This window comes from Camponotus vicinus, unplaced genomic scaffold, assembly GCF_025532165.1.
Source record: "Camponotus vicinus isolate PSW18456_S1 unplaced genomic scaffold, iyCamVici1.0 SCAF_12, whole genome shotgun sequence".
Classification (NCBI taxonomy): domain Eukaryota; kingdom Metazoa; phylum Arthropoda; class Insecta; order Hymenoptera; family Formicidae; genus Camponotus; species Camponotus vicinus.
Window position 1 is genome coordinate 7359397 of NW_028141948.1, and position 24836 is coordinate 7384232.

Sequence of the window (24836 nt, forward strand, 5' to 3'; positions counted from 1 at the left end):
ATTTCAAATTGACAGTAAACGAACATCTTCTTACTTAAAGGTTTAAAAGATGAGTTTTCGACGAAATTATATATTAAATAATTTTTTTCGCAAAACATGATTTCACTGTATGTTTAAAGGTAGTGGTTCTCTCAAAGGGTGTGTCGCGGAATTTTCTAAATGTACCGCGCGCACATACACATACGCAGACACAATTTCTATAATACATACACAATTTATATATATATATATATATATATATATATATATATATATATAATTTGCATATTTATTCAGTTGCAAAGATTATACTAATGAATGTATAGTATTGATAAATAATATAGACCTATGAATAAATTGAATAAATTAACTGATAAATTATTTAAAATATTAAGTTTTTTGTTGAAAAATATTTCATTAAATATAACGTGATATGTTTTTTAATCCAACCGTAAAAGTTATTGTGCCAAGAGTTTGAAAATCACTGTTTTAAAGTAAAATAGATATTAGATTGAAAATTTAGAGATCAAAAAAGTAGGAGAGAAATTATTACTTAAAGTATCATTCTTTCTTCCACATTTCTAATAGAATACAATAGTTAAAGTTTATTATTGTTTCAAATGTCATTTTTAATTATTTTAATTTTCCTACAAAAAATTACAACAATTGGAAATAATACTTGACATAATAATAAACTTATTACTACTTAATTTTAATTTTCGTAGAAAAATTGAAATAATCGAAAATAATACTTGTGTGTGTGCCTTTTTTAATAACTTTTGTCTTTTACATTTTATTTAAAGATATCTCTTTATATTTTGTATTATATTTTTAATCCACAGTCTACAGTATCAATCTACATTTCGCTAATTTATTAATTTGATTCTCTTTCATTAATAATAAAATTAATAATTATTTATTTACTTACTCGAAATTCGATGTCTAAATCAAATTACTACAAAATTTCATTTTATCTGCGCCGTATAAAAGATAGAATCGATGATAGTTATTAAATTTAGAATAGCGCTGAAATATGAGAGAAAATACACAATGTTTTGTATCACGTTTATTTTTATAAATGTGTATTCGAGACTACACGACTGGACGTTAAATATCGCGCGGCATTGTTCGAATTCACGATTACTTCTAAGGCAATATCTAAATTGAGTGCGTATAATGCAACGTTGGGTTGCAATTAATATGTACAAGCAGCTTATGTTTTTCATCGGAGTGATGAAAATCGCGCGTTGTGATTTTATCGTGTGATCTAATATCGGTGGAATAAGCACCGCGAGTACTTTCATTTTATAATATGCAAAACCTTGATACTCATTTTATTAATTGCGTTTTCTCAAAAAAAGGAAAAAAATAATATTTTGGTTATAAATTTTAATATGGATTTTTAATATGGATCTAAGAATTTTTTTTAAAAAACACGCCTTTACTGTATTATTTAAAGATAAAAAAGAAATAGATTATTCTCCTTTTTAAGATCTTACGTTGTTGTTTTCGGGATATTTTGATGTTACTCTAATAAACGAAGCCAAGACGCTATGAAATCGTCACGTGTTGGTTTTCCTGTGGCGCAGATGACACATTTCAAAATCAATTGGATAACAAAAGGCACATTTACGCACAATACGTGTCACCGAGCTACAGAATGGCTTCCTCCTTTTGATGTACCACTGCCGATTAAGTGCACTAATCTCACTGTCACTAGTATCGTTCGCCGACTGACAATGCTCTCGTGACATAGGGGACTCCCCACTAAGTTAGCCCCTTCTGTGTGCGTGAAGTTAGCATATCATTTTCCAGCAGATCAAAAATAAAAGGAAGTTCTTCTCGCATGCAGTCGAGTTCTATAATTCCTGATACTTTTTAGTAATAGTTCTGGTGATTTTATCCAAAAAAACGTCGATCGAAAAAATGATCTGCTAACTTCCCGTAGCAGATCATTTTCTAGTAGATCAAAAATAAAAAGAAGTTCTTCACGCATGCAGTCGAGTTCTATAGTTCCTGATACTTTTTAGTGATAGTTCTGGTAATTTTGCCAAAAAAAGTCGATTGAAAACACCAGCAAATCTCTTACCTATATACATATATCGAGGTAAGACGCCGATCCATTTTATAGAGTTCTGCTTGTTACAAAATAGTTCTCGTATATTTTTGGGCATGTATATTGTCTTTCCAAAGAGTTCTAATGATGGAAATAATTAGAAAATGTTTAAAACAATTATTTTTCCCGAAAAACGAGTATTTTCGAGTATAGAGATGATATGCTGGCCGTAATTCGACAGTTCTGTTTATTCTAAAACAGTTCTCGCATAGTTCTGGGCATGTTCATTGCCTTTCCAAAGAGTTCTAGTGATAAAAATAATTAGAAAATTTTTGAAACAATTTTTTTACCCAAAAAACGAGCATCTTTGAGTATAGAGATATGCTGGCCGTAATTCGACAGTTCTGTTTATTCTAAAACAGTTCTCGCATAGTTCTGGGCATGTTCATTGCCTTTCCAAAGAGTTCTAGTGATAAAAATAATTAGAAAATTTTTGAAACAATTTTTTTACCCAAAAAAACGAGCATCTTTGAGTATAGAGATGATATGCTGGCCGTAATTCGACAGTCCTGTTTATTCTAAAACAGTTCTCACATAGTTCTAAGCATATTAATGACTTTTCCAAACAGTTCTAGTTTTGAAAATGGAAACTGCTTAAATAAAGAAAAAAATTTATTAAAAAAATTGTAACTATTTTTTAAACATTTTTTTATCCAAAAAACGAGCCGTAGTTCTGTTTATTTTAAAACAGTTCTGGCATAATTTTGAGCATGTAGAGTGCCATTTCGAATAGTTATGATAAAAATAGTTACAATTTTTTTAATAAATTTTTTTCTTTTTTTAAGCAGTTTCCATTTTCAAAACTAGAACTGTTTGGAAAAGTCATTAATATGCTTAGAACTATGTGAGAATAAGCAGAACTGTCGAATTACGGCCAGTATATCATCTCTATACTCAAAGATGCTCGTTTTTTGGGTAAAAAAATTGTTTCAAAAATTTTCTAATTATTTTTATCACTAGAACTCTTTGGAAAGGCAATGAACATGCCCAGAACTATGCGAGAACTGTTTTAGAATAAATAGAACTGTCGAATTACGGCCAGCATATCTCTATACTCAAAGATGCTCGTTTTTTGGGTAAAAAAATTGTTTCAAAAATTTTCTAATTATTTTTATCACTAGAACTCTTTGGAAAGGCAATGAACATGCCCAGAACTATGCGAGAACTGTTTTAGAATAAACAGAACTGTCGAATTACGGCCAGCATATCATCTCTATACTCGAAAATACTCGTTTTTCGGGAAAAATAATTGTTTTAAACATTTTCTAATTATTTCCATCATTAGAACTCTTTGGAAAGACAATATACATGCCCAAAAATATACGTGAACTATTTTGTAACAAGCAGAACTCTATAAAATGGATCGGCGTCTTACCTCGATATATGTATATAGGTAAGAGATTTGCTGGTGTTTTCAATCGACTTTTTTTGGCAAAATTACTAGAACTATCACTAAAAAGTATCAGGAACTATAGAACTCGACTGCATGCGTGAAGAACTTCTTTTTATTTTTGATCTGCTAGAAAATGATCTGCTACGGGAAGTTAGCAGATCATTTTTTCGATCGACGTTTTTTTGGATGAAATCACCAGAACTATTACTAAAAAGTATCAGGAACTATAGAACTCGACTGCATGCGAGAAGAACTCCCTTTTATTTGTGATTTGCTGGGAAATGATATGCCAACTTCACCGACATGCCCCTTCTACCAACGCAAAATAAAGTCTAATTTGTCTTAAAATAAGATGATAATAATATGTTGAAGCCTCCGGAATCAGATATTCAAACGATTTAGCAGAAAATTAAATTTATATTGGGAGAGACCTATTTAATATCAAACTTCTATAAAAAAATAACTTCTATAAAAAAATATATAAATAATATAAAAAAAGGAAAAAGGAAACAAAAACGAAGAAGGAAGAAGGACAAAGGAAATAAAAACGTAACAATTAGATGTTAATTAAATATCCTAAGAAATCACTAGGTTTGTAATTGGTACTTAAAATATATCCACCTATTCAAACTTTAAAAATTAAATGTTTATAAAAATATTATTATGTAAATTAAAAATCGATTACTATCATTTAACCTACATAAGTACAATGTTACTAAATTATTGCGTTCTCTAGCGTTATTGATCTTAAAATGTTTCTTTTTTAATGTACTATTTAAATATTTAAACGGGGAATTAAGTGCTCTTTTTATTTAATTAACATTAACCGTACAAGATTAAAATAATATTATAGAATTAGATGCTTGAACGTTATTGATATTTCAAAATACTCGTTTATTAATATTACAAAATCTGATCGCCTAATTAGATGCTCACTATAGAAATTTAATTATAGAAAAATTTAAGTATGAAAATATAATTTTTCGAATATTGGGGGACACACTTAACACTTCGCATAGTTAAATAAAAAAAATTAAAAACTAGAGAAAACATCCTCCGAGCATAGTACAATAAAAAAATTGAAAAAGAATATAAAATAGAAATATACATACATTTTCTAGAAAATATTAAAAAATATAGATATTATTGTGAACAAATGTGCAATATAAGTAATGATGATAACATAGACGTTATTAATATATAAAGAGGGAAGCTGTATTATATAATCTTCTGAAAAATATGATAAATTAATTGGACCTATATAAACAATTGCGGACAATATCAGTTAAATTCGCCGATTAAATTTGCGCACGGCTCTAGCCAATATCCAATAGTCGAGTAAAGTTACAATAACGCGAAGTCGCACGATTGGCCGTATCAAATAAATTTGATCCGTTTTGGCCTTTAGAAAGCTATACGTAACGTGATACAAAGCTAATGCTAAGCTATTTTTGAAATACATTATTTTTTCTTCGCTTTCTCAGCTACATTAATCTCTGCTACACGTGTACCCGAAATATTTTTACTTTCCGCGATCACTTTTCAGGAAATAAAGTAAAGAGAACAATTTTAAATTAAATATAAATTAAGTATAAATAAACTTTAAATATATATTAATTCATTATTCATAAGTAAGGAACAAATAATTTTAGAAAAATTAGTTTTACGATTAGTTATACATATATATTCAAAATTTTTCATGTATCGTAGAGAATTTTTCTTCTCTTCTCTGCTACATTCGCTCTATTTTATTACGATGTTCGATTCAACCGATGCACAAATTTTGACGCATCCGCACGAAATGTATCGAGTCACAGATTTACTACGAGGTGACAGAATGAAATATTTTTTCCAGATAAAGTCATTTTTCGCCGACGTGACTTCTATTTCGACGTTGTCTTTTATACGCTGACACTAATATCTTCCTTCGCTACACAATACTCGTTGTCGAAATGGCTTTGAATTACGGCATCTCGCGACCGGTTAGAGTGGATAAATGGTACCTGATCCCACTTGCCGTGGCACGTGATGCAAACTAGGGTCAAGGAGCGGCGGACGATCTCTCTGAACGAAAAAGGTGAAGCGCACGGGGAGTCAGTGGTGCATCGACCTCCTGTTTCGCTAGAAAGAGAGCGCCGTCTATTATATCGGCCGAGAATAACGTTCTCCGCACGAAAGTAGTAGTAAAACGCGATCTAAAAAGAAATAAATCCGCCTCGCAACTTACACATATACATACACACACACATACATACATATACGTGTGTGTGCGCGCGTGTGTGCGTGTGCGTGCGTGCGTGCATGCGTGCGTGCGTGCGTGCGTGCGTGCGTGCGTGCGTGCGTGCGTGCGTGCGTGCGTGTGTGTGTGTGTGTATACAGGGTGTCCCAGACTTAACTAATCAGCCATTAATGATAGATTCCTGAGATCATTTGGAAACGAAAATCTTAACACCAAAATATTGAGGAAAGTGTAGTTTCGACGCTATAAAAGATTAAAGATTATCAATCGGCGCGTTACGTTCTCCTATGGTCAAGGACATAGCGCATCAAGAGGTGCCCGTGTACAGTGCGATAATATCGATATCGATAGAGGGATGAATATGAAATAAAAAATAGAATTCTGCAGTGAGCGCGATTGTGTTTTCCATGCGACAATAGTTTGGATATTTTTATGAAGTCTTCCTCAACATTTTGGTATTAGAATTTTCGTCTCCAAATGATCTCAGGAATCTACCATTAACAGCTGATTCGTTAAGTCTGGGACATCCTGTATATATACATATATACAGGGTGGCTCATTTTAATACATCCAGTCGAATATCTCGAAAACCAAGCCCGGGAGAGAAAAATGTTTCAGACAAAAGTTGTTTGGTTTCGAGGGGACCATAAGATGGTACCATTGGTTTGACCTTGAAGAGTCATTTGAAGGTCACGTGAAGGTCACTTCAATTTTTTTAAATGGAACACTATATATTTTTACACATTCTTATAACTCATCTCGAGAGCTTTCCAAAACACTATAATTAAGTTAGTTTTCATTAAGTACTTTCCGAGTTATGAGGCTTGAAATAATTTCTTAATTTTACATAAACCGTAAAATATCTTGTAAAATATTCATTTTTCGATTATCTTACCTTAATACTTTTATGTACAAAATAATGAGAGGAATCAATTGGTGTAAAGAAAACACATAATTGTTTCGAAAGAAAAAATGTAATTTGCAATTAACAATTACATTTTTTTTTTCGAAACAATTATGTGTTTTCTTTACACCAATTGATTCCTCTCATTATTTTGTACATAAAAGTATTAAGGTAAGATAATCGAAAAATGAATATTTTACAAGATATTTTACGGTTTATGTAAAATTAAGAAATTATTTCAAGCCTCATAACTCGGAAAGTACTTAATGAAAACTAACTTAATTATAGTGTTTTGGAAAGCTCTCGAGATGAGTTATAAGAATGTGTAAAAATATATAGGGTGTTCTATTTAAAAAAATTAAAGTGACCTTCACGTGACCTTCAAATGACTCTTCAAGGTCAAACCAATGGTACCATCTTATGGCCCCCTCGGAACCAAACAACTTTTGTCTGAAACATTTTTCTCTCTCGGGCTTGGTTTTCGAGATATTCGACTGGATGGATTAAAATGGGCCACCCTGTATATATGTATATATGTATGCGTGTGCGCGCGCGCGCGCGCGTGTGTGTGTGTAATAACGGCAATAACGATACTGCCGGCAACGCGCGTATAACAATTGATATACTAAACAGAGGAAATATCTTTATTCCAGGCGTATTTAAAATACGTCCTACGATTGCACGCAGATTTTTTTATTCTTCTCTCATTATATATCATTTCTAAGGATCATTTCCTTTAAAGAACGAGCTAAAAATTAATCACATTAATCGCAGAGGATTTTATTACAGTTCACAAGCTAATATTTACGATGCCATATGTTGCATGTAGTTCGCCAAATGTAGTTCCGAGGAACTCGTTTCGTTTTCGATAGAATGGTTGAAACGGGAAGTGAGGGCGGGAGCGGGGGCGATGCAAGCTGTTTCGCGAGAAACTTTTGAATTATTTCTTCGCCATTTCTTCGACTGGAAGATACGTCGCTGCGGGATATTATATCCTGTAAGACTTTTGTCTTACGGAGCCGCGCGCGGATATGAGCGAGGAGGAAAGTTCTCCCCCATCCCTTTAATGTCGTTTCCGTCGAAACGGGAGGACGCGTCCTCCGGTTTCGTCGACGAAAGTTGCGGTTGGTCGGGCAGAGCTCGACTAACGATGTTGCCGTTAATGGAGTCTGCGACGACACGGAAAATACAAGTCTAAAACCCTACGTTAAGACGAATGAGAGGTATCGTTGCCGCTGTAATCGCGTTTATCATGGACGCGTTTCTTACTCGCGATTTTCTCACATGGCTTACGAAGAGTCAGCCGCGATGTGTAACGTCTCGCGCGAGATTATCATCATCTCCTTGATCCCATAGGCGAAAAGTAAAGTATCTTTATGTTATAACATACCTCCAATTTCATCCGGGAAACAAAAGAGAGAAGGATAAACAAAGTTTATGGGCCTAGATTATTAGCTTGCTAGCGTTGGTTAGGTATTTTTTTCCATCTCCATTCTTACCGTCCGTTTGCCTCCCCGATCGTCCCTACCATTCTTTTCGCGATTTCGAGCGAAACGTGATGTGAAAATAAAGCTGGAGGTGCTGTGAAATTGGAACGTAACCGATTCAAGAATCGTTCCATTTTTTTTTAACCTGTCATTTTTGTAAAAGCTCTTCGCGCACGTGCGTCCCGCGAAATAGAGGCGATGACGGGACCACTTTTATAACGCGAAAAGCTTATTTTTATGCGGCACATTTGGATGGATATATTTTGTATATCGTGCTCATATATTTATGGAACAAAAATGACATTTCTCTTACTATCCATAATTCTGATTAATATATCCTGCGCTCATGTCTTTTTAAAATACTTTATATAAGGGATAATTTAAAATTTCTTATATTTCTTTAAAGCTTTTGCAATCGTAAACATCGCGTTGATGTATCAGCTCCTTTGACGCCAACATAATTTTCATAATCTTGCAGATACGAAGGACCCCATGAATTAGTTATTCGCCGCATTAAGGAAGAGAGAGGAGGAACTATATGGGTCGGCGTGCGACTTACTCGTGAATCATCGTTCGTCATTATGCAACGGTGAACTTACTCCGCTTTCGTCGGGGCATACGTGCCAGGTGCAGCCGAAATTGCCTGAGATCGCTCCGGGAGAATTCGTGGCCGATTCATGGAATCGTGATCAGGTAAGGGTCGTAAATTCGATGCCGTTGTAGCGTTGCCGAGACGGAGCCACCACGAGAATTTATATACGTCAGAATCGGAAACAACGTGCCAATCGGGCCCGATATCTCCGAGACGATGACGTAACGGTCGTAAGATACGAAATTTCCGTTGAAAACGAGGTCGGAGTTCGCCAAGTCGAGCGTGCAATGCTTCTCAAGATACATTTATGTCTCAGGCTAGATTGCACAAGGACGAGCGATTTGAAGGAACCAGCGCGTTACCGAAATGTCATTCGTGGCCGATAATCATTCGATATAATTCCGATTTGATTTGAAAGTCGAGTGATTTTGATTTTGATATAATTAATATAATTACGTGAAAAAAGTATTATTTATTAATTAAATAACTGTGTATTTCTCTGCAATTCTATTTATGGGTGGATTTGCAATTATTTCTCAGTTTGCGTGGGCGTGCTCATCACCTTTTCCATTTATTACGCGAGCACGTGCATTTTGTTCAGCACTTCATAGCACTCGCTCTTTATATCGCATGTGGGTCAAGTGTGAGCTGTCAATATTTCATTTTTCATATTTCACCTGCGACGTGTTGGCTCTCCACAGAACGCGGATATTTTTCTTTTTCATTCCCATGCATTTCAAATATTGACTTTTCTCGCTATAAATCTTATTTTCACTCTCCATTCAAGAGTAACTTCAGAATTATTTAATGACATATAAGTCTACGATGAAAATATATCCTAGGATAGATATTGAAGTGATATCGCAGCTTTAAGATCTGGTATCATCATAACGCAATAAATCGTATTGTTTCAATTTTCTTTTTTAAAACTTTGCAATCTTCATTGTATCTTAAATTATGAATCTGTATCACAAAGGATGTCCTACGAATTTATTGGATCCGATCATGATAGCGTTTTCTCGAAAATTATAATCGCTATTAAAAGTCACGTTTATCGCGTGATAGTCGCGCATCGACGATTGTAAAAAAAGAGGCAAAGTCGTAAACAGGCTAAGCCGGTTACTATTTCTGCAGGACGTGTCGCGTTTGCAGGAATTTTACGAATTCTAGTAGGATCCTTTGATTCTAAGAATTCTTTTATGAGGCGCGTGGCCGGAACGATAATGTCTCGCATAAAGTTTGTATGTCCAGCGAGAAAAAAGGACGACGACAATATAAGCTTATACAACGGAATGTCCTCGCGCCCCAACGGTGTCCTTTTGCGCCACGTATATTTCCTGGCTCGCATCCGACTATATCCTGTTTATGCGTCGTGTTCTCGTCGAGTGGGTGGTGCCAAAGCCACTATGTATTATAGCTTTATATATAAATATCTGATCGTATACCGCAACTAAGATACTCGCAACCGAATCATCTCTTCTCGACTGCATTCTTCCAATGCATCCCCCAAGAGGTTGAAAAGGTTAAAAAGTTTTTTAATGGATATAAATCCAAAATAAAAAAAGTGTAATTCTTCTACTACAAAAAGAGAATACACACTTTTTGCTACTATCAATTTTATTATCCTATTCCGTTTGTCACGAAGATCTCGGAGGGAAGATGATGACCAGAGAACTGAACTTTTTATGTTGACTGTTTTTCGCGATTTGATTCCAAAATTTCGCGTTTTATCGCGTTTTACCCATTATTTTGATTTTCCATTATTTCGATTTCAATTTTAGAAATTTTTTTGAAATGAATTATCGACACCTGTTACTCATAACTGTAGTGCATAGATATATTTTATGGTTATAAAGAAGAGGAGAAATGGTCTTCACACATTTTTTATAGTGATTTTTATTAATAATACAATTAATTTTTACAATAATACATTAATTTTTATTAATAACACAACTAGGAAAAATAAAAAATAGGATTTCTTTGATTTTAACATCTTAATGTAGAAGAAAAGAAAATAGATTATTAAATTTCTCCCCTATCATAGAACAAAACTAAAATTGAAAACTAAAATAAATTTTTTGTTTCTAAAATCTGAATATATGAAAAAATATGAGTCGAGAGAGATATCGATAGCGATTATTTTTATACAAGGCAACGCTTCCAATTCGTTTCAGTTTGTACAGTGCGCGACGACAAGGTAACACTTCCAGTTCGTTTCGTGGGGATTCTTGCAAGGAGAACGAATCGCTGTCGCAGACAATACTATAGTTTAATGCCGATGCCTTCTTTATTTATTGTTAAATATGTACTCAAATAGACGAAATAATATGAAAATCAAACAAAAAACGAAATTTCGCGATTTGAGATGAAATTCGCGATTTGAGAGTGATTTCGCGTTTTGTCGTGGCATAAAATCTTTCTCAAAAGATGTTGGTACGCATAAAAACAGAAATACAACTTCAGCCTGTCATATTTTGATGAAATTGGCGTTTTCGCTTAATGCAGAAAGTTCAGTTCCCTGATGATGACACGCGACAGATTCGACGATAGACAATTTGAAGGTGGGATGGTGTTTTAACTACCGCAATGGAAGTACTGAGCATAATATCCATCTTGCACGCTGTATATACGTATATACCGGATAGGAAAATAACCCCTTAATAGCTTTGCTAGTGAACTAACTTCTCCCTATTTCGTCAACATTTACAACGAATGCCCCGCGCTACGAGACAAATTTAATAATTGCGCAAATCTACCATCTTTGTTCGGACCCCATGTAACGCGATGAGGTGTTAATTACTTCCACCATTACCATTTCAGATTGAATCGCGAGCTATATATCCAGGTTTATTACGCGAGCAATCTTCCTTATGAATAATTTTGCATTTGTTGTTATTGAAGTTTGATAAGTTTTTTTTGCTTTACGATTTGAGATAGACGATGAGATATAAAGAGTGAGATAACGATTACTGATATACAGAAATTAATATTTTAATTAATATAAACTAATACATATATATATATATATATATATATATATATATATATATATATATATATATATATATATATATATATATATATACAGGGTGTCACGAAACTAACGCTTGATATTTTAAAGGCAGATTCTCTGACCAATTTAAAAACGATTTTTCCTCAGCGAAAATGTCGCGGCACTAATAGTTTTCGAGTTATAAACGATTGAAAATAAAGGGTTTTTCGCAAACTAAGGCTTATGGGAATAAAATATTAATAAAGTCACATTCTTTAGTTAATTTTAGGTAGAGTTTACTTTAATAGAATTTAAATTTAAGGCTTAGTTAGAAAGATACATGATGACAAAAATTAGGAATATGCAAAAAATAATGATCTCGACATTTTCGCTGAGGAAAAATCGTTTTTAAATTGGCCAGAGAATCTGCCTTTAAAATATCAAGCGTTAGTTTCGGGACACCCTGTATATATAATGAGAGAGAGAGAGAGAGAGAAAAGGGGGAAAAATGAATGAAAAAGTTTAAAAGAGGCGGAAATAACACAGGCCCACAAAAAAAAAAGTATCCTGTGCTGGCGAGGCTAGTCTTATGTATTTTGGCCCGCTGAATTCGAATCTGACGTCAGAATTGCTCCATCACGTCACAGTTTTTTTTAAATCTCAAAAATAGACGAAAATTTCGTAAAAATCGACATTCTAGGGTAATAAGACTGCGCTTCTTAAAGAAAAAATTACCAAAATCATATTTTAATGTATTTTCAGACATTATAAATCCAAATCCGACCTAGAATATAAACGTTGTGCTCAATTTTTTTTGTGCTCATTTTTTATTTTTTTTATTTTTTCAGGTTGTAACACCTAAAATTTACTGCAAACAGATTCTATTTATCAAGATGCGAAGATATTAAGATAGGTTTTTACCTCCAGATAGCACAATCTTTTTTTTCATGTACCTCTAGCGCTTTAAAGACATGAAAAGAGGTTTGTGACCTATATAAAGAAATTTCTGCATCTTATACGAACTCAACAGCTAGAAGCTGTAAGTTTCGAAAAAATTTTTCTCAAAATTTGGACTTGGAGAATATAAGATTAATTCTTTCCAATATAAGATTTATGAATGAACTAAAATCAAATATGGAATACGGAAGATTGCTACTTTTTCATGACAAATGTTAATGGAATCGATGGTATGATTGGTGTGACAAATCGGATTTGGATTTATAATGCCAGAAAATACATGGAAATATGATTTCGGTAACTTTTCCCTCAAGAAGCGCAGTCTTACTACCCTAGAATGTCGATTTTTACGAAATTTTCGTCTTTCTCTTTTAAGATTTAAAAAAAACTGTGACGTGATGGAGCAATTCTGACGTCAGATTCGAATTCAGCGGGCCAAAATACATAAGACTAGCCTAGTTAGATCGCCAGCACAGGGTACTTTTTTTTTTGTGGGCCTGTGTAATCGTCCGGCATCATTACATTTTGCAGTCTCCTCTATATAAATTCATGGGTGACGCCAAGGGCACGAGAAATCCAACATCCGGATCCTCATCCTAATTTCAAATGGCGTCATTCGTTTGATCTCAAGTAGGGGAAACGAGCGCGCATCGTTTTTCTTCTCGCTCGCTCTTGGTTGTCGGCTCTCCTTTTCTCTCAGTTAGATAGTCCCCACATATTATGCAGTGATACGCCGGCGTTTATAAAATGTGGGCCACTTCAGTACGCGGATCGTCGATGCGCGGGTCGCATTACTCGGAACCGAAGCCGATCGTCGGATTTAATATCCACGCGACAATGATCGAACTCGTCGTTTTTCAGCATTCGGCTGTCCGGCTGTTTCGATGGTGTCGCTGGCTGCTTTATTACCTTTACGCGAACGTGTCGAATTTCGGTGAGTGTGTGCAATTTAAAGCGATCGACATCTAAAAAAATTAAATGGAAAAACAAAGATACGTATCTGATCGTGATTTTATTTTTTTTTACATTAAAAACATTAACAATTATTTTAGAATAATTATAATTGCGGTAGTTATCGTTCGATAACGCTATATGTCAGTGCCAAGGTTGACTAGGACGGAAACGCGATAATCTAATAGCATGCACTATTTCTGTGATAACTGTCTTAAAATCGCAATTTACGTCTTGTTATATGAGACTGTCATTTTTTCAGGATATTTTTACAGGCATTTTAATATAATTAGTGTAATTAGTATATATATTATATATGTATATATGTATATATTATATATACATATATATATATATATGTGTGTATATATATATATATATATATATATATATATATATATATATTCCTTATATCATGCACGATGATATAACATTTTCTATAAACACTACAAAAAATGACGATTATCTCTTTATACCGAGAGATAATTTACACGTTACATCATTTGACTTCTCTCTCTCTTCACAAGATAATATTTTCTATCTTTAACATAACGAAAGATTCGCGTAAACTGTTGAAGAGAGTTAGAGAATTTATAGCCGACACAGGGGTCTCTAAACGTTTTTTTTTTGTACTATTATTAAATCGATTTGAAAGCATCTTCTAGAAGCGCATAAGGTATAATTTAAATGACAACTTGTGTTTATCGCTGACATCGTCGTTAATGTGTAAAGGAGACATGCTGTGCTTAAATTGACCTCTCTTGCGCAATACTATACGTCAAAGCAAGCCAGCTGTCTCTGACCATAGATACCCATGTGCGTGTAGAAACTGGGCCGCCACTTCCCTTCGTGTTAAAACGCGCTTCCGCATGCCTCTCGAGGCAACTCTGAGGAGATGATGTTGCTTGATGCAGTTCCTTGATGTTAGAGACACTTGACGCTACGTTACTACGCGGACACTGTTACGCTAGAAACGGAAATAGAGACTTGAAGTAGCTTCATCAGCGAAGAAACTGACATACAAGTGTAATATCATGCGGTTTTCATCGCGTTGATCCCTAAAAGAATTTTACGATTAATGCTTCTGCCACTTCAGTTGAAGTAACAAAAACTTTTGTTTCTCTGACATTATCGCTACCGAGTGGCCGGCTACATTTTACTGGATTTTTATCGTTACTGAGTAGAGAATAATAATGCTCTGATCTTTTATGCACATAAAATAATAACTGTGTCTTTATATTCTTATACAAATAAGAGAGATTTAAAGTTACTCTCTAAATATATTCAAAATAAAATTAGAATTGTAAAATCTATTGCAAAGCTACGCTTGGAAGCAGCTGACGCGCTCTATTTGAAATTCAAAAAGAGCTATGTGTTATCGTTGCAAAATGCTCTTCAATGACATCTAAAACACGGTAGAAAATAATGATATTTTCGGATTTATTCTTCCGTAATATATCGATCTCTTTATCAGATGAATATGACGCGAATCAGATACGATACAGATACATAAATCATTTTAGGTGACGTTATCGAATTGTTATACTCAAATTGTAATGCGATCCTGAATAGATTTGCAAGTGACGTGTGAAACGAAACGGGTTGACATGCCACGCCCGTCGATAAAAAGTCGGTCGAACTCCCAAAGCGTCGAATTAGCGACACGAATTAACAGCACTCGTTGTAAATCTGATCTGTCAAGCGTCGAATTGTCTGAATTGTCGACAATGAAAGATTTCCGGTGTACGATGCGATGTGCGACCGACGAGGGACGAGTTTTCACGGTTTCGTGTTTCGAGACATGGCATTAGCATAAACAGATTCCAGATTGCTCCAGAAACCTCCGAATGCTTCATCAGACTGCCCTTTAACTCCTTCCGTATTTATGTGTTCCAAAGGAAATTATTAAATTTTGATGCGCGTCGAAGTTTCGGCGGTCCGAGCGTCGCATTTTCACTTTAATAATTTCGTATGAAACGTGTCTCTTCAAAAATTCATATCTTTAGTTCGGCCCGACATGTCCAAGATATCCGATACGAGAAGTTTTATAAATAATTTTTAAAAAACATCGTGTCTCTGAAAGAATAATGATTTATCGAGATGATATTTAGTGATCGTCGTCGCATTTGCAAGTGCATCGTAGTAAATGTTTAGTTTTGAATTTACTCTATGCGCTCTAATAATCGTCCCATGAGCCGCAAAAAGCCGACGACGGACAAATCGAAAACAATCGAGAACAATTCGAACTTTACTTACTGATCCGAGTGACATTAAAAGCTCGTCGATAAACTTTGCTTCGACTTCAGGTCGATTCGGTTAGCAAAAGCCATTGAATACACTGAATACGATGGCTGATACTGGTCGATCAAGGGTCGTGCTCGAGGGGTACGAAAGAGAAAGCTGCATTTCATTGGGGTCATTGCTCTGCGAATCCTTAATTGGATAACGATAATCCAGGAATAAGCTTTGGATTCTCTTGATTTCGCCAGGTCTCTTCGACGAAAGGATCGTTTTCTTAGCTAATGCTGATGGCGGTAAACGCGATGGACTTTGCAATAGTGCATAGGATTAAGATCAGCGTCTTATTTCAATATCAAAGTAGGGGAAAAAAAATTTTTTTTTAAATAAAGACATAAGTTTATTTCATATAAAATATCTCTTAGAGTACATATACGAGTGTGTGTGCATTACACATTTTTAAATTTTAGAAATTTTTTAATTATTTTTAAATGAAAATATTGTAACAATAAGATATAAATTCTAATTTAAAATAAAAATAAAATAAAAATAAAAATATAAAAGAAATATGTACAAAAAAGAGAAGTTTGCGCTTAATTTACATTGATTCTAAAATAATTAATATGACATACACAATTGACTATAGATGAATAGCGAAGCATTTATAAATATTGAAAATCAGTCGATGCAGTCAGGGATTATTGAATCTACAAAAATTCAAGAATTAATATGTGCATCGTACTTTTACTTTTGTAAAAATAATCATCGCAACCAATAATCACGATTTGATTGCATAAGGTCGAAGGAGGGCCTCCAATTTTACGACAACGAGAAATAAAGACTTGCGGCAAGAAAAGAACGAAGAGGAAGAGGATCCAGAACATGATTAGGATCTCTTCCTCCCCTCGACGGCGGGAGAAAATATTTTCCCAGATCGGAGCCGGTAAACACGCGGCTTCGCGCCGCCGATTGACCGAACCGGTCTTTTCGAGGGGAATAGCACGGCACGAACAGGGGGCCAATCCTACAAATCAATGGTTGGCCGAATTGGTCACGCTCTCAGCCACCGGGGATGCCGATTACACACGAGCCATCGTATAACTATGGGCTGCGATGACACCCGTGATTTTCCAGTCGCACCCTCGCACCTCTCGTTGCCGACCTTGATGTCGATCCCGTCCACGTGGATGTCCGCTTCGCGGTGAGCTCGTTAGCGGCGCCGGGGCCGGTCGATGAAATTAGCCGATGCCACTAGACGAACAATGGCGATTCTCGCCTCAGGGACAATGGCGAGCGGGGAAATTGCTGGCGGAAATTTTGCGGAACGTTTATCAATCGCGAAACGTGCTGAAATTACGGAGCTCCTAAAGCCGTTCGGGGCCATTCCCTCTCCGTTCACGAGAGTACGCTATACGCGAAGTTGGAGCTAATTTATCTTCAACTTCGCCGACTGCGAACGTACTAAGTGCATTAACTCGGTGCGCTTTATTGTATAATTTATCGTCGAGGAATTTACGATTCTCTCTCTTATATAGTCAGATATTAATGAGTATCAGCGTGTGTCTGCTACACGACGAAATCAGACCGATGATTCGCAGCGTCACACCTCGAAATCGTTTGACTATCCTTTGACTTGATGACAATTGCCGCGCGAATACGCATTGTCACGTACGCGGCGATAGATTATTGATATTCTAATTACCCTCGAATAATTAGAGAACACCGCACTGCGGCTTCTGACAGCGAACGCGTTTCAACATTCCATCCAGAGATTTCGCAAAACCGTTCGCGTCATTTAGCATAAATGCTCGCACGACCGCCATCAACAATTGCAAAACGATACGGAATAATGCTATTAATTGTCGCGAACAAATTCGAAAAAAAATAAATTTGATCGATGCGTGCTATTTCAACAAAATGTCGACGAAAATACGGTATCTACCGTTTAGCCATATTAATCTTTTTGTCGTTAGCGAAAATAACGAAATTATTCCAGGACGAACTCGATTACGAGCACGTATTTTAAATTATATTTATTAGCGTAATTGATTCAAATTTAAGATTGTATTTTATTGTGCATATTTAAATAGAGATTCAATTACGCTGTAAATTATCCGCCAGTATCTTAACGCGATTCAAGTTTCAAGAGGAACAGATAACACATTCTTTTTTCGTTTATTTCACGCGGACTTTACTAAAGTAACTTAAAAAGAAGAAAACTAAATCTAAAAGCGAGCAGAGTATTAAGGTACATCACCACGATAAATCTAACGAATTGCGGAAGTTTCCCGATAGAAAATGTACCGATAACGCGAAAGGGTGGGCAATTAGACAAAATTCACACGATATTCATAAGAAGGAATGTATAAAAAAAAAGATTTCAACGTATCTCGTATCTCCAAACGTTACAGAAATTGAATCATGATGACTCAAACTACTCTCTAAAAATGAATCAGTGTATTATCACTGAAAAATAATAAATAGTCATTGATTATAGCAGTTAGCATAAGTATAGTACTGTAAATCAATAATATTTCATTGAAAGAATTAATAATATTGACTGTTTCAATCACTAAAATATTAAACTATAATTTATCTGTTTCATATAAAATAAAAAATTTTATTTATATTTACTATATATTTTATTTATATTTATATTAAAAATTTTATTTTATTACATGCATATTGAACTTTCCATTTTAAATAGATAATGAACGGATTATTTTTGTTTATTCGCCGGATATTTATTTGTCCGACTTATAAAATCGATTTAATACCTGAAGTTCCTCTATTGAGAGTATATAAAAAATTAAATCGAACTAATACTTTTAATTTTATTTGTCGCCCTTTGCAAACTTTATATTATTAATTTTATTAATTCTCATGACTAAAACTTAAATACGAGAGAGATAGCATCATAGAGGTAAACAAACGAATTAGCGATTATTGGTTTTATAATTAAATTTACTGGTTTTATACAGTGAATTTTACTTTCATCATAATGAGTGAGATATAAGATAAAATAACAAAAAAATTACCGTTTCCACTGAAGATCAATGAACTACTCAGTAAAATTTTATTTTACTGTTTATATTAATATTTTCACTGATTCACTTTTAGAAAGTACTTTCGTAAAGCATTATTTATTAAAGTTGATTTTTCTTATAGCACGCACAAGGTGCAGGAACATTATTTATCGTAAATTTATTTTGGCGGAGCCATATTGGCTGCACTAAACCGGAAGATTCCTCCGCTTATACCCTATAGTCTGGGTTCCCTTGTAACAGAAGGGTGAAAACGATACATGTGCAATTTTCTCAATTGCACGGCCGCACCCTACCCTTTTATCAATACATATAGTTCTCCGCGTTGGTACAAGTTTATTCAAGGTGATGTCATCGCTCGAGTCGCAAACTAATAAATTTCGTGCGCAATTACGGTAATTATAATTATAACGAAGAGAAAAGCATTGTTACTTTTAATGACAATGATCAGACGATTTTAATGATCTTTAGCGATGATAAATACATCTAAACATGCGTGTGTATTGTTTTCTCTATTATAATCGGCGGCTCTACATCACTTTTATTTAACGACGATACGTTATTGCGCGAATAATAATTGTCCGACGAGTCAGGATATTTAACCGGCCATTAACTGGATAATAATAATAACAATCGCCGTCGATTCGAAACAACGACGTTGATTTACTACCGACTCATGACCGCGAATTCGCGCTCGCACCGCTATCGCCAATTATCGAAGTGGCGCTTTATTCAGTTAGCGAGACGGGGCTGTTTAGCTACACGAGCCGCGATAAATATCCGTATAATTTGATCGCTTGCTCGCGTCGACCTCTCGAATACAGTGGAGAGAAAGAGGTAGAAGGATAAGACTCGTCTTTCATGCTCTTAGGGCCGACGATTCATCAGCTTACAAGTACGCACCCCGGTCTTTACTCTCGAAAGCGCCAATAAAAGTCGACGGGATCGTGCTCGCGTGACCCGCAGGATTTAGTTACTCATTTAAGTTTCATTTGCGTTACGTGCGCGATGCATCCCTGCGCGTTGCACGCTTTCTCTCCCTCTCTCTCTCTCTTCTTTTCTTTCTGAGAGCCGATACATCGTGCAATCCCGACGCACGCGAGCAAGGACGAGCGGCGTCGTGTTGGCTCAATAAATCGGTCGGAAGGATACTACTGGCCATCACGACAGCTCCCCTTACGTAAGAATTCCAGTGAACGTCGTGTAAGTGAAATTCCTCGGCTTAGAGCGAATCTCCGAACGAATGCCGCGGATGGTCGAATCCCAGATTCGCTCTTGGATTTTCCAACGAGGTCCCGAATTATTAGATGTCCGTGATTCCCAGTTATTTTTCTAGTAGCGGAGTCATTTTTTTTTTATTTTATGCGAACCTTTGCAGAGGAATAATGGGCGAAATTTTGTTCAACGATATATCGGACACGTATACCTGAGCAGCTATCATTTTTCACAGTAACTTATTTTCAACGATGAATCTGTCTACTCTAACGCGATCCGCGCTACCAAAGGGAAGAATCCAGGGAAGAGCGTTTGATTGACGGCTGTAAAATGATACGGGCGCGATTCAAACGGGCGGATGTATGGGGCTTTCGATGGCAAAAAGAGTAATTAATTTCTTGCCCGCGCGTTTCGGTCGATGGCTTGCGGATACTATATCTCGCCGAGATTCTTCGTGTACGTTCTTCGTGTATAAGTGAATGAAATAGCTGGTGCGCGAAACTACACTTACAACTGAGCTCTCTCCATTTCTCGTTGAAAATTCCGAGAAATTTTCCGCGGGAAAGCTTATAATTAGAGATATTTTTTCCTTCTTTAACTTGAATATTTTACAATTTATACGCGTTTATAAAAAAAAAATAATGCAGGTAAAATGTAAAATTATGAGAAACTATGTAAGCGCGTAAAATAAAATAATTTTATCTACTACACGCGATATATAGTGAGTATTAAGTGGAATTGTGCTATTCAAAGTTATTCCAGTTCTTTGTTAATCCGATGCTTCATTATCGGTGCGCATTTATAACCGTAGAGAGATTGCCGGGGTTCGCAGGAAATATTTCATCCTCTCACTCCTTTCTAGCTAACACTATCTGTTATCGGACTACGTTAATTTCCACCACAGTGCAATTTAAGCGGCTTCACTTTATAATTTGTGATTAAAGCTTTATTCGCGCGCCGTGAGATATATCATAGCTGTGTGCGCGATGAGAACGCTAACACGTATCTAGAGATAACGCGTGATGGAATATCCGTTGTCGAAGCGCGGTCGCGCGCGATTGTTCCTATGTGTATGCATCGGAACTTCCGTTTCCTGGTCCGCTTCCCTCCGATTGATCGATTGCCTGTCAAACATTTCTGAGTGGCAAAAGAAACAATCCGCGATCTCGACATACCTATCGTCCTCGTGATCACCAACGTGAACTGCAATCAGATTGAATGGAGATATAAGACGATATCTGCATCGCGAAGAGAATACCTTGTACTAAATCCACTTTAGATAGCGTATTATAACTTCACAGTCTATACATTGAAAATATTCGTTCCGTTATTTAAAGAAAAAAAAGGAGGAAAAAATTCCTTTATAAAAAAGTAACGTCTATTTGAGAAATGTATCAGCAAATGATACATGTAAAATTATAATACATCATGTATACAGGGTGTCCCATTTTAATGTCCCACCCCAAATAACTTTCTTATTTTTAATTTTAGAAAAAGATGTTTCAGACAAAAGTTGTATGGTTTCAAGGGGGACATAAGGTGGTGTCATTAGTTTGACCTTGAATAGTTGCTTCAAGGTCACGTAAAGGTCACCTTCAATTTTTTTAATGAAACCCCTTACTTTCTATTGCATATTCTTGTAGCTTATCTCGAGAGCTTTCCAAAACACTATAATTAAGTTAGTTTTCATTAAGTACTTTCCGAGTTATGAGGCTTGAAATCATTTCTTAATTTTACATAAACCATAAAATATCTAGTAAAATATTCATTTTTCGATTATCTTACCTTAATACTTTTATGTACAAAATAATGAGAGGAATCAATTGGTGTAAAGAAAACACATAATTGTTTCGAAAGAAAAAATGTAATTTGCAATTAACAATTACATTTTTTTTTCGAAACAATTATGTGTTTTGTTTACACCAATTGATTTCTCTCATTATTTTGTACATAAAAGTATTATGATAAGATAATCGAAAAAAGAATATTTTACAAGATATTTTACGGTTTATGTAAAATTAAGAAATGATTTCAAGCCTCATAACTTGGAAAGTACTTAATGAAAACTAACTTAATTATAGTGTTTTGGAAAGCTCTCGAGATGAGCTGCAAGAATATGTAATAAAAAGTAGGCGATTCCATTTAAAAAATTGAAAGTAGCCTTCACGTGACCTTCAAGTAACTATTCAAGGTCAAACTAATAATACCACCTTATGTCCCCCTTGAAACCATACAACTTTTGTCTGAAACATCTTTTTCTAAAATTAAAAATAAGAAAGTTATTTGGGGTGGGACATTAAAATGGGACACCCTGTATACATTTTTTTATTATATCTTTTGCATCAATTTTCAGGAAAAGAAATAGATATAAGAATGTAATCGCGTTTCTTTTTCTTAATACAGCATTTTTTTGTCCCTCGCGTCCTATATCAATCGTTTATCGGAGACTCCGTCTTCCTGACATAAAAAGACGCAGCTTCTTCCGGATGAAAAATGTTTCGAGGTAAGGGAGAGAAATGCCGTGTGCGAAATCGCGCCTTTGGTGAAATCGATAACCGCTCGCCCTCGCGCACCAATTCTAAAAAGTATGTCAGCCGGGACACCGATACACGTATAGAGCCAACCTTAAGCCCAAAGTCCCCATTCGCGTTTTAAGACTGTGTAATTTCGCGATCATTAGACACAGAAAGCTATCGGTGAAAACGATGACAAACTGTACACGGCAGCCAACATTGTTAGATATTAAGCAAATACGTCTGACCGCGACCGAATTATGTCCGAGAGAAAGAGAGAGAGATCTTTATACGCATAATTTATAGCAATTCCGTACATTTTGCATATCGGGGTAGTAGCGGCATTGGTAATTTGCATCGCGATTACACGTACGCGCTCGAACATACACCAGCCATTTCGGATGAGCTTTTCGCCACATTCCTGAATATGAGGTAAATTTTCACGTAATCGGAATGATGCTTGTGGAGGAATTGATTTATAATATTTGATTGTCCGAAATTTAATCCGTTATTTCGACAGAGATATAATTTACATTCATTTAATTGTATAATCGCGCATAATAATTCATACCGTAACGAATTGGGATACATACCGTAGTAATTGACGAAAAAGCATGATATTTAAAAGTAACGAATTATTTAGCAGATATAAAAGAATTTTATTTTATTATCAACGTTTTATTCTCTCTCTTTCTCTCTCTCCCTTCTCTTGAAATATCTTTTATTTTTTTCTTATTGCCTAGCCGCTTAGTTTTAGTATAGCGATAATGATAGGTTTAGAAGACATCTAATAGTTAGTCGTCGATATACACTATGTCTAGAGAGCGTCCATAATCAGTATCCGCGGTCCGGGAAATACCATAATTAATTTCATAGATCGAAACTTGAACCGCGCGATTATCGCCGTATGCGTTTACTCATCGTCAGTTTATAGCTTTCGGTTTATAACATATGTGTACATACATAGACGTATCGTAAGAGTTAAATCCTGGGTTTCGTCGATGAGACAGAAATCACTTTATCAGACCCTTACTTGAGGTAAGAGGCAAGGTGCCTGGATAAGCACACATCGGATTCGCGACGGTATAAGGGAGCAGCATCGCTTTCAACGATAACAGACTTTATTAACGAGAAGCACGCGAACCCGCTCGCAAAATAGACGATCACGCGTGTCAACGCACTGTTAAAAGCGCCCTTCTTCGCACATGTCATGTCTCAAAATTTTCAGAGCAAGAGTTATAGCGTTCTCGTCGAATTTAATTAACTTTATATCTTTCTGGTCGACTCTTTCGTATAATCTATCTTAAAATATTGCTATCTATTCCATGCATTTACAAAAGAGAGACATTGATTACATTTGAACGTGAGTAGGACATAAAATAATTTTCACTTTCAGTTTCTAATAACTTTAAAAAGCCATTTTCCAATTTTGCATTATACAACTTTGAATAAATATTTTTTATTGTTACATCACAAACACATTTCCTATCGTACGTTTATTTATTGTTGGCTTCGTATGGAAAAGAAAAATACTCTATCGCGCAGATTGAAAAACTTTTTTATAAGGAAAATACATAATGATTTTCTTATAAAGTATTGTCGTTACGTAATGTAAATATTGCGCGAAAGTGGCGTGAAAATAATTAAAAGTTTGCCATGTTAATGAGCTTTTCAGACATGGCGCGTCGTGACATTGTTCGCCATTCCGCAAACGTCGTCTCGATGAGGCGAAACTTTATGAAAAAAAATCATTACATCGCGATGCTTGTCATGCAAAAATTGCAATTAAGCTTCAACAACGTTATATGCTCATGATACTAAAATAAACTTATTGTCGTTTTTCGGAATTCTAGAAGATGCCTGAAATTATTTATTGTGTTGTACGTTCGCAAATAAAATTTCTAATTTATTCCATGTTATAGAGACATTCGCGAGTTGAAAGCAACGACGCACATGAAGCATGCGATTTAAATCGACATAAATCGAAAGGTCGACGTAATAAATGTCGAGATTTATTCGCGAAATATCTCCATCCGCGCAAGTATTATTTCCTTAGATCGTTTTTCATGCACGAGATGCATAGAAAGGATAGCAACTTCCACACTTCTCATCCGTAGGTATCATGCATTTCGCTCCATAGTATTTCGTCGAAAATGTGGCGGAGAAATGTTGCATATTGCGATGATGTTTCAGATAGTTTTGTGCGAATAAAATAT

At 35.3% G+C, this 24836-nt stretch overlaps 1 protein-coding gene across 10 annotated transcripts in view; it reads left to right on the plus strand.

The window, feature by feature from the left end:
• Liprin-gamma (liprin protein kazrin) overlaps positions 1-24836 on the plus strand; it is a 156322-nt gene that overhangs the window by 10212 nt on the left and 121274 nt on the right. For 5 of the 10 annotated variants that reach the window (XM_083084685.1, XM_083084686.1, XM_083084687.1 and 2 more), the window contains exon 1: positions 13435-13593. The exons of 1 other annotated variant lie outside the window; for it this stretch is intronic. In XM_083084685.1, coding sequence (XP_082940811.1) covers positions 13544-13593 — 50 coding nt within the window. In that variant the 5' untranslated portion in view covers positions 13435-13543. Of the gene's footprint in view, positions 1-8596; positions 8812-13434; positions 13594-24836 lie in introns of those variants that run through there. 4 more of the 10 variants (XM_083084699.1, XM_083084700.1, XM_083084688.1 and 1 more) reach the window with 3 other exon arrangements.